The sequence below is a fragment of the Salvelinus sp. IW2-2015 genome, linkage group LG5, assembly GCF_002910315.2.
Source record: "Salvelinus sp. IW2-2015 linkage group LG5, ASM291031v2, whole genome shotgun sequence".
Taxonomy (NCBI): domain Eukaryota; kingdom Metazoa; phylum Chordata; class Actinopteri; order Salmoniformes; family Salmonidae; genus Salvelinus; species Salvelinus sp. IW2-2015.
The window spans coordinates 32,254,866-32,264,717 of NC_036844.1; the positions used below are offsets into that span (position 1 = coordinate 32,254,866).

Sequence of the window (9,852 nt, forward strand, 5' to 3'; positions counted from 1 at the left end):
TGTAGGTCATTGATCTTCTTTTATTTGACTTTAGGTTAACCAGTGACGGCAAGCTTTTAGCCATACCTTCCCCCTTGTCCTTCCTACCTTCTCCATATAAACATGCACCCTTCTGCAGATTGTTTTACTTCTGGACCTGTGAGCCACCATGGACTTTTCTGTTCTCTGGAGTTTGTCTGCAGCTCTGCTGATATGTCCTCTTTATATGGGTGAGTGCCTTGACATGGCTTTTACATTCAAACTGCTGTTGTTGGCTTTTCTTAACTTTTAGAAACATTTGTCCCATATGCTCCTGTYTTCTGGATAGTATAACAATGGATGGAAAATAAAATGTATGTACTCAACATAAATATAGCCAAGAAGGATTTGCTTTTAACCACYTGTGTTGTTTTTGATAGGATTCACTGTCAGTACTTTTTGACTGGGTGTTCATCAAAGTGAGACTTTACATTTGGGGTGATTATATTAATATTGTTGAATATCATAATATTCAACATAAATTATAATTAGGGTCTTAAAATTTACTCCTGTACCTACACACACATGTTCAGCTTTGACTCCATCCATTAGGGTTCTGTATACTATTTAGAATTCTGATGTGTTCTGGTATTCTAGCCAGAATCCCAACATGGCCCAGGCCATTCATACAGGCATGCACGTGTAAAATAAATGGACATTTCTCACACTGACCCCACAGGTGTAGGTGTTCTGTGTGCAGTCACCTGTAATGAGGAGAGTATGGGCATGGAAGGAGGTAGTTACACTCTCACTAGGAAGCTTGAGTATGGCAGCATTATGATATACGATTGTCCAGAAGGGTACTATCCACATCCTGCTTTAACTCGCGCGTGCCTGAAAAGCGGAACTTGGAAGCCACCACCACAAAGAAGACGTCTTCAACAGTGCAAAAGTAAGTGACGATGCCTGATATCTTCCACGAAGACAATATTTGAAATAAGAGAAATGCTACTGAAACKGGACCATCCATTTTGTTTTCTTCTTCTTTAGTGATCGAATGCCCCAACCCCTTGGTTTTAGAAAGTGGTTCTGTCTTGCCTGTACAATCGCASTATTTTGTCAACAATAAGACCACGTATGAGTGTTATTCGGGATACTCACTGCGCGGCTCAGCCTCCCGTGTGTGCCAAACCAATGGGAAGTGGAGTGGGGGCACACCCATATGCAGCCGRGACTGTGAGTAGCAAACCGTCATCTGTCTCTCAGTCTTTCTCCTCAGGACCCTCTGGTCGGAATGACACATTATAAATGGCGTTCAGTGCCACAGCCTACACGATAACTCCCTATGCAGCATGCTATACTCTCCCTGCCTCCCTGACACCCTCCCTCTCCATTTCTCTCTGACTTTCTCCCACCGTTCTCTTACAGCAGGAGGTGAAGATCGCTGTGCTGACCCTGGGATTCCAGCAGGTGCTAGGAGGTCTGGTTCCAGTTTTGGCATTGACGACAAATTGTCTTACCGCTGTGACGACAGCTTACATTTGTTGGGGTCAAAGACGCGTGTATGTCAAGAGAATGGCCAATGGACTGGGACTGAGCCTAAATGTTACTGTAAGTCCCAGAAAGACACCCAAAACAATAACAGTTTTCCAAGCAACACAACGTAGTAACGACTAGTCCATTGCTCAAAGATGCCAAAAGATTGTCATGTATAGTCCAATGTCATAGACTGTGAAAAATAAAGATTTATCCTGTGGTTGTCTGGTTCTTTTGTTCTTGTTGCAGACAAACACACGTATGACACTGCACTGGAGATCACGGAGGCCTTCGGCAGTGCTATCAGAGAGAGCCTTCAGCTGGCAGCGCCCATTGGTAGGTCTTCATAACAACTAATATATCATCAATTGTTTATTTGTTGAAGTCTTTATTCCATTTTCATTATCACCATAACTTTATCAGTATACAGTGCATTCAGAAAGTATTCAGACCCCTTGACTTTTTCCACATTTTGTTACGTTACAGCCTTATTCTAAAATAGATTAAATTGTTGTTTTTCCTCATTATTCTACACCCAATACATCATAATGACAGAGCAAAAACAGTTTATATATATTTTTCAAATGTATTACACATAAACATAAATATCACATCATTATTCAAACCGTTTACTCAGTACTTTGTTGAAGCTCCTTTGGCAGTGATTACAGCCTTGAGTCTTCTTGGATATGACACTACAAGCTTGGCACAACTGTATTTGGGGAGTTTCACCCATTCTTCTCTGCAGATCTTCTCAAGCTCTGTCAGGTTGGATGTGGAGCGTCTCTSCACAGCTATTTTCAGGGCTCTCCAGAGATGTTAGATCAGGTTCAAGTCCGGGCTCTGGCTGGGCCACTCAAGGATATTCAGAGACTTGTCCCGAAGCCACTTCTGCATTCTCTTAGCTGTGTGCTTAGGGTCATTGTCCTGTTGGAAGGTGAACCTTCGCCCCAGTCTAAAGGTCCTGAGCGCTCTGGATCATGTTCTCATCAAGGATCACTCTGTACTTTGCTCCGTTCATCTTTCCCTCGAGCTTAACTAGTCTCCCAGTCCCTGCCGCTGAAAAACATCCCCACAGCATGATGCTGCCACACCATGCTTCATTGTGACAGTTGGCATTCAGGCCAAAGAGCTCAATCTTGGTTTCATCAGACCAGAGATTCTTGTTTCTCATGGTCTAAGAGTCTTTAGGTGCCTTTTGGCCAACTCCAAGCGGGCTGTGCCTTTTACTGAGGAGTGGCTTCCGTCTGGCCACTCTATCATAAAGGCCTGATTGGTGAAGTGCTGCAGAGATGGTTGTCCTTCTGGAAGGTTCTCCCATCTCCACAGAGCTCTGTCAGWGTGACCATCAGGTTCTTGGTCACCTCTCTGATCAAGGCTCTTCTCCCCCGATTGCTCAGTTTGGGCGGGCGGCCAGCTCTAGGGAGAGTCTTGGTGGTTCCAAACTTCTTCTATTGAAGAAAGCAACCGTGTTCTTGGGGACCTTCAATGCTGCAGACATTTTTTGGTACCCTTCCCCAGATCTGTGCCTCAGCACAATCCTGTCTCAGAGCTCTTCGGACAATTCCGTCGACCTCATGGCTTGGTTTTTGCTCTGACATGCACGGTCAACTGTGGCACCTTATATAGACAGTAGTGTGCCTTTCCAAATCATGTCCAGTCAATTGAATTTACCACAGGAGGACTCCAATCAAGTTGTAAAAACATCTCAAGGATGATCAACGGAAACAGGATGCCCCTGAGCTCATTTCGGTCTCATAGCAAGGGTCTGAATACTTATGTACAGTTGAAGTCAGAAGTTTACACACACTTAGATTGGAGTCATTAAAATCTTTTTTCAGGTATAAAAGCATCTGTATCCACAGAAAAACAAGTCCTATATCGACATAACCTTAAAGGCCGCTCAGCAAGGAAGAAGCCACTGCTCCAAAACTGCCATAAAAAAGCCAGACTCGGGTTAGCAACTGCACATGGGGACAAAGCTTGTACTTTTTGGAGAAATGTCCTCTGGTTGATGTAAAAAAATATAACTGTTTGGCCATAATGGCCATTGTTATGCTTGGAGGAAAAAGTGGGAGGCTTGCAAGCCGAAGAACACCCCAACCGTGAAGCACGGGGGTGGCAGCATCATGTTGTGGGGTGCTTTGCTGCAGGAGGGACTGGTGCACTTCACAAAATAGATGGCATCATGAGGTAGGAAAATTATGTGGATATATTGAAGCAACATCTCAAGACATCAGTCAGGAAGTTAAAGCTTGGTCACAAATGGGTCTTCTAAATGGACAATGACCCCAAGCATACTTCCAAAGTTGTGGCAAAATGGCTTAAGGAACAACAAAGTCAAGGTATTGGAGTGGCCATCACAAAGCCTTGACCTCAATCCTGTAGAAAATTTGTGGGCAGAACTGAAAAAGGAAAGCGAGCAAAAGAGACCTACAAACTGACTCAGTTACACCAGCTCTGTCAGGAGGATGGGCAAAATTCACCAAATTTATTGTGGGAGCTTGTGGAAGGCTACCCAAAACGTTTGACCCAAGTTAACCAGATACTAATTGAGTGTATGTAAACTTCTGACGCCACTGGGAATGTGATGAAAGAAATAAAAAGTGAAATAATCATTCTCTCTACTATTATTCTGACATTTCACATTTTAAAATAAAGTGGTGAGCTAACTGACCTAAGATAGGGAATTTTTACTCGATTAAATGTCAGGAATTGTGAAAACTGACTTCAACTGTAAATAAGGTATTTCTGTTTTTTATTTTTCATACATTTGCAACAATTTCTAAAAACCTGTTTTCGCTTTGTTATTATGTGTGTAAATTGATGAGGAACTGTTTTTATTTAATCCATTTTAGAATAAGGCTGTAACGTAACAAATGTGGAAAAAGGGAAGGGGTCTGAATACTTTCCAAATGCACTGTATTTGACAACCTTTCACATATCCTCAAATATCCTCCTTTTCCACCTGTGATTGTCAAAGTAAGATATCCTGCTGGTGCGTTTCAAAGATGACACAGATCAGGAAGGAAAGAAGATCACAATAGATAAAGCTGGAAAGCTTAACATGTACATTGCTATGGACATATCTGACAGCATTGCGGAGAATGAGTTTGACAAAGCAAGAAATGCTGTCAAGAAACTTATCACAAAGGTATGTCACAAGTCACTCACAAAGTATGTTATGTAGCTGATAGAAATGTCTGACAATATGMAATCAGTTATTGGTTTACCACAGTATTCCTCTCACATTCTTTGACAGATCATTAAACATTATCCTGTTTTGTGTCTTCACCTTTCACAGGTTAGCTCCTTTTCAGTCAGCCCAAATTACGAAATCCTTTTCTTTGCTTCTGATGTATTAGAGGTTGTCAACATAATAGATTTTTCTGGAGATAAAAGAAAACCACTTGAGGAAGTCTTGAAGGACTTGGACAACTTTAAATATGATGGTGAGCAAAACATTTACCATATATGTACTTACATCATCATTGCCCAAACAATACACTTATCCAGTGGCTAGGTCAAATGTAATGTGACAGTGTGTTTATGTGTGTGCGCGTGCACTTTTTCACAGCTAGAGATAATGTTGGGACCAATCTCAACCTTGCATTTAAAACCATCCTGGAACGCATGGCTATCCAAAAACTACGAAATGAAAAGCTATTCACGGAGGTCCACCATGTCCTCATCTTTTTCACAGATGGTACTGTATTGCTATTATTCATGTATATTTGTATGGAAAGTACTTGAATGTATTGCAGTTCGTAGCTTCTTTTTTTTTTTTTAAGCTTTTGTTCACCTTTGGTCAGCTCAGTAATAATCCCTTGAATCTCTTTACTTGCAGGTGCTTACAACATGGGGGGTAGCCCTGAAAACACAGTYGCCAAAATTAGGGAATCGGTGTACATGAATAACAAGACAGAACGGGATAAATATCTTGGTGAGGTCAAAACCTTTGCGTGGTCATAACATTTAACAACAACCTGACATTCTACTCTCAACTATTCTCCTCAGATCAATTTACTCCAAAAATATTTTAGGAACTGTCACGATCGTTGGAATAAATGGACCAAGGCGCAGCGTGCGTAGAGTTCCACGTTTTAATAAATGAAACTCACCAAAAACAATACCGAACAAACAAAACGTGAAGAAAATGCAGTGTTCACAGGCACTACACAAAAACAAGATCCCACAAACAACAGGTGGGAAAAGGCTGCCTAAATATGATCCCCAATCAGAGACAACGATAGACAGCTGCCTCTGATTGGGAACCATACCAGGCCAACAAAGAAATAGAAAACATAGATTGCCCACCCTAGTCACASCCTGACCTAACCAAATAGAGAATTAAAAGGATCTCTAAGGTCAGGGCGTGACAGGAACTGTCGGGATCTTAACTTACTGTTCCGAGTTAAAATAGTAGAATACACAAGGTGGAATTTGTTTGTGCATCAGCAGTTTCTCTTGTTATGTCAGTCACTGATAGTCAATTAGCCCACCCCCAATAAAGTTGCCCATCCCTGGTGGCTTTCTAGCTATAGACTGAGCAAGGCCTAAAACACACACACACAACAAGTTTGCTCAGGAATAAATCAACAATTTTTTAACAATGATTTGTGGCACTCAGCACTGTACAATATTCTAATTCAAGCCAGCTATCGTCTCAAGTAGGTTACCGTTCTTGATTCATCTCATGCCTAATGTTTTTGGCACTTCCTCTTGTTTTTTTTAGATGTTTATGTTTTTGGTGTCGGAAGTGAAATTTTTGATGAAGATATCGRGCCACTAGTGACAAAAAGGAACGGCGAGAGSCATTATTTTAAAGTAAAGAATGCTYTTGAATTGGAAAAAACCTTTGATYAGATAATTGGTAAGAGTCTTAATTAAACAACAATATAGAAGAATGTGTAGATTTCTATGCYTSMKTYRWWMMKRYTWWTTSTGTKTTTGTATCAGTGTGTTGAGTCACCTCTCTCCTCCACATAGATGAAAGCCAGGTTGTGAGTTTATGCGGACTCCATAGAAACTATGATGACACTACCCCAAACACCATACGMCAAAGATACCCCTGGATGGCACGGATTGACAACACAGTAACAACACAGTGCCTGWTTTTCACCCTTGATTATTTCATCAATGACCCAGTGGCCTTTCTTCATGTTCAGATTTGATTTAGTGTGCACTGTCATTACCAAAACATGACAGATATACTAACTTATAATTGATTCGATTTCATTTAAATGATCATATTTAAGTTAGAATTTGATCGTTAACAGTATACAGTAGACCTCGCCTATCATTTAAGTCCTGAATTCAATTATCACTCGTAGTGTGTTTCTGCAATGCTTCAGGTTATTTGTGCTATGGGAGTGATAAATGGCTGACACACACCTCCCATACTCTCTCATCCCAGTGCACAAAAAAATGAAATCCTGTTGACATTTAAATTAGATATTGATGCAAATGCCTGCTTGTTGTCATTTACTGCATGTATGTTCAACCTCTCTCTCCTGATACCATAGCATGAGGATGGAACAGCTAGTAAATGCATGGGGTCTATTGTTTCTCGCCGCTTCATCTTGACTGCTGCTCACTGCTTCAAGTTCGAAGACAATGCAGACAATATCCGTGTTACGATTGGGGCAAATCTAGGTATAACCAGCCCCCCCCCCTTCAAAAACATTTGCACTTACACCTAAACAATTTTTTGTTGTTGAATAATCTTGTTTTTTCAAGTGATTATCATCATTACCAGGAAATCTGTCCGAATGCCACATTTACTTGAACAAGTAACCTGGTGATATTGTAAATTGTAAGCAATWGGTTTGTTGAATTACACTCTAGTCCTGCCTCTTAACAGTTGTAAAGGGAGCATCACGTATAATATTACATCCTGATTATAATATCAACGGTAAAAAGGATGACGGGATAAAGGAGTTCTATGATTACGACGTAGCTCTCATCGAACTGAAGGATGATGTAAATTTCTCTATCGACATAAGGTAAGACTTCTGATATTATGCTAAAGGTAACCAGATTGAATATGATGACACAGCCCTTCAGATSTGAATCATCTCTGTAGTAACCTGTGAAGCACACGTTGTTTCCTTTACGCATTCTTGCTTTACTGTGTTCCTCAGACCAATTTGCATCCCTTGCACCAAGGAAACAAGTGGCGCTTTAAGACTGGTAGGAGAGGCTATCACCTGCAAGCAACAAGGTACAGTTACAGCACACATAGCCTATTCACCAGGATACACAAGGTTCATCTAGGCACTGTATGTTGCCTTGCCTCATATAGTGTTCTCCTTGCAGAACAGCTATTGTTCAAAAATCCATTAGAAGATGTCAGTTTCATTTCATATGATAAGGAGCAACAAATGGATCAACGTAGCAATGCCAAACTAAAGCTTCAGCATCAGGTGAGTGCTTGTATGATGTCTGACCACACACACACCAATGGATGATGCCCATATGTGCACCTCTCATATATTTTTCTCTTTAGTTGAGGGACAATTGTATCGAATCGGCTACTCAGGTAGAAGGCATAACACCACTTAATCTAAAGGATGTTGTGACTGATAACTTCCTGTGCACGGGTGGGAGACAACCTACTAGAGATAATGTTGCCTGCAAAGGTATGTTAACAGTTCATGGAACATTAGATGAGGCACTGTTTGTTTATATCTGTTCTCAATGTAATGCGAACCTTATGATTTGAATTAGTATTATTGTAATAGAAGTATTGTAACTTGTTAAAGATGAAAAGGGTTCTCTATTACTTTGTCTTACCTTTTCATTTGTTTGTATGTGTGTACTTGTATGTGTGTTTACATGTGTGTGTGTGTGTGTGTGTGTGTGTGTGTGTGTGTGTGCAGGTGACTCCGGTGGAGCTGTGTTTAAGGACTATGATGAATACCGCACCATCCAGGTGAGACATTCTGGTCATATCTACAGTACATACAGCAAAGTGCCAACTTTATCTACTTTCCACATACTTTTTGCGCTTTCCTTTTTCCTACAATGATTCCATATTTATTTCTGTAAGATGTATTTGCAAACCTCTGGGGTCTTCGTAATCTACAGGTAATTAGTACTGTACTGACACCTCTTCCATTCTTCATAGGTTGGAGTGATCAGCTGGGGAACCGAGGACCTGTGCCCTGGTGGTAACAGTGATTTCAAACAGGAGTCGAGRGAAAAGTCCAGAGATTTCCACATCAACCTCTTTAAAGTTGTGCCGTTTCTGAAGAAGTATTTGGGGGATGAGAAACAAGATTATCAACCTCTTCAGTTTTTAGAGAATTGAAGAGTTTCATTCCAAAACGCTCTATTTTCAGAAATGTTGGTTAAGTAGCTTTTATTGTTTAAAGAACTTATACAAGAGATTGGTGTGGTGTGTTTTTTCACTCTCTAATTATYGCATGGGGTTATTCAATGACAGATGTATTTGTTTCAAATCTATCACTTGATGGTTTKATTTCAGAGAGACAAATGATCATGTTTTTTGGGCAAAACACTTTTTTTTTTACACTGTTAAATGTAACACAAGAACTGTACAAATMAAACATTTGTAACATCAATATGAAAAAAAAGATTCYATACAGTAATATGAGATCTATATGTAAAACATTTACATTTAGTGGATGCTCATATCCATAGTGACTCAGTCATCTCAAGATAGCTGTGAGACAACCACATAGCATAGTTATATTGAGTAAACAAACATTCCATTCCAACTAAACAATGGATATATACTGTAGCTTTTTGCAAAACACCACATTTTAATACACATCTACAATCTATTAATAAAAAAATCTGATAACAGTAATATTTTACACACACATGAAAGTACCCATAAGCAATCATTTCTAGTGAAAAAAACACAAATGTGAAAAATTTGTATACAGCGTTTTAGAAATAGAGACCGTGATAAAGATGTCTTAACAAAAGTTGATTTACAATCATGTATCTACTGCACTGAACAGACACGTCTTACAAAAAATAGGTTGTTGAATCGAACTCTAGTTATCAATGAAAGTGTGTTCTTAACTAATGATAATTAATAAACTCATTACCTGAACTTGAAGCATTTCCTTTCTGTAGTCCATCCATGTATAATGTCTGGTTTTAAAGCCTCTTGGTCTTTTCTCATTTGGTTAAAGTCCGTCCTCCACCCTCTCTCCCTTCTGTCCTCTCTCCTCCATGACCCAGAAACRGATCAGTTGTTGAATGGTCGAGGAGTGTGTCTATTCGTTATTAATATTGAGTTACATGACCTTTTGTCGTCAGAACAGCCTCAATTCATCGGGGCATGGACTCTACAAGGTGTCGAAGGCATTTCACAGTGTTGTT

The 9,852-nt window shown here is 40.1% G+C and overlaps 1 protein-coding gene across 1 annotated transcript; it reads left to right on the plus strand.

Moving 5' to 3' along the window:
- Nucleotides 1-103: 103 nt before the first annotated feature.
- Nucleotides 104-9,580, plus strand: LOC111964346 (complement factor B). Its single transcript, XM_023988209.2, has 18 exons — nt 104-209; nt 698-910; nt 1,009-1,194; nt 1,387-1,569; nt 1,744-1,830; nt 4,506-4,648; nt 4,799-4,946; nt 5,072-5,200; nt 5,342-5,437; nt 6,230-6,367; nt 6,484-6,590; nt 7,020-7,149; nt 7,358-7,499; nt 7,638-7,717; nt 7,813-7,919; nt 8,003-8,135; nt 8,376-8,428; nt 8,624-9,580. Exons 1-18 carry the CDS (start codon nt 149-151, stop codon nt 8,804-8,806), a joined length of 2,319 nt encoding a protein of 772 aa, XP_023843977.1. The 5' UTR covers nt 104-148; the 3' UTR covers nt 8,807-9,580.
- Nucleotides 9,581-9,852: the final 272 nt, after the last annotated feature.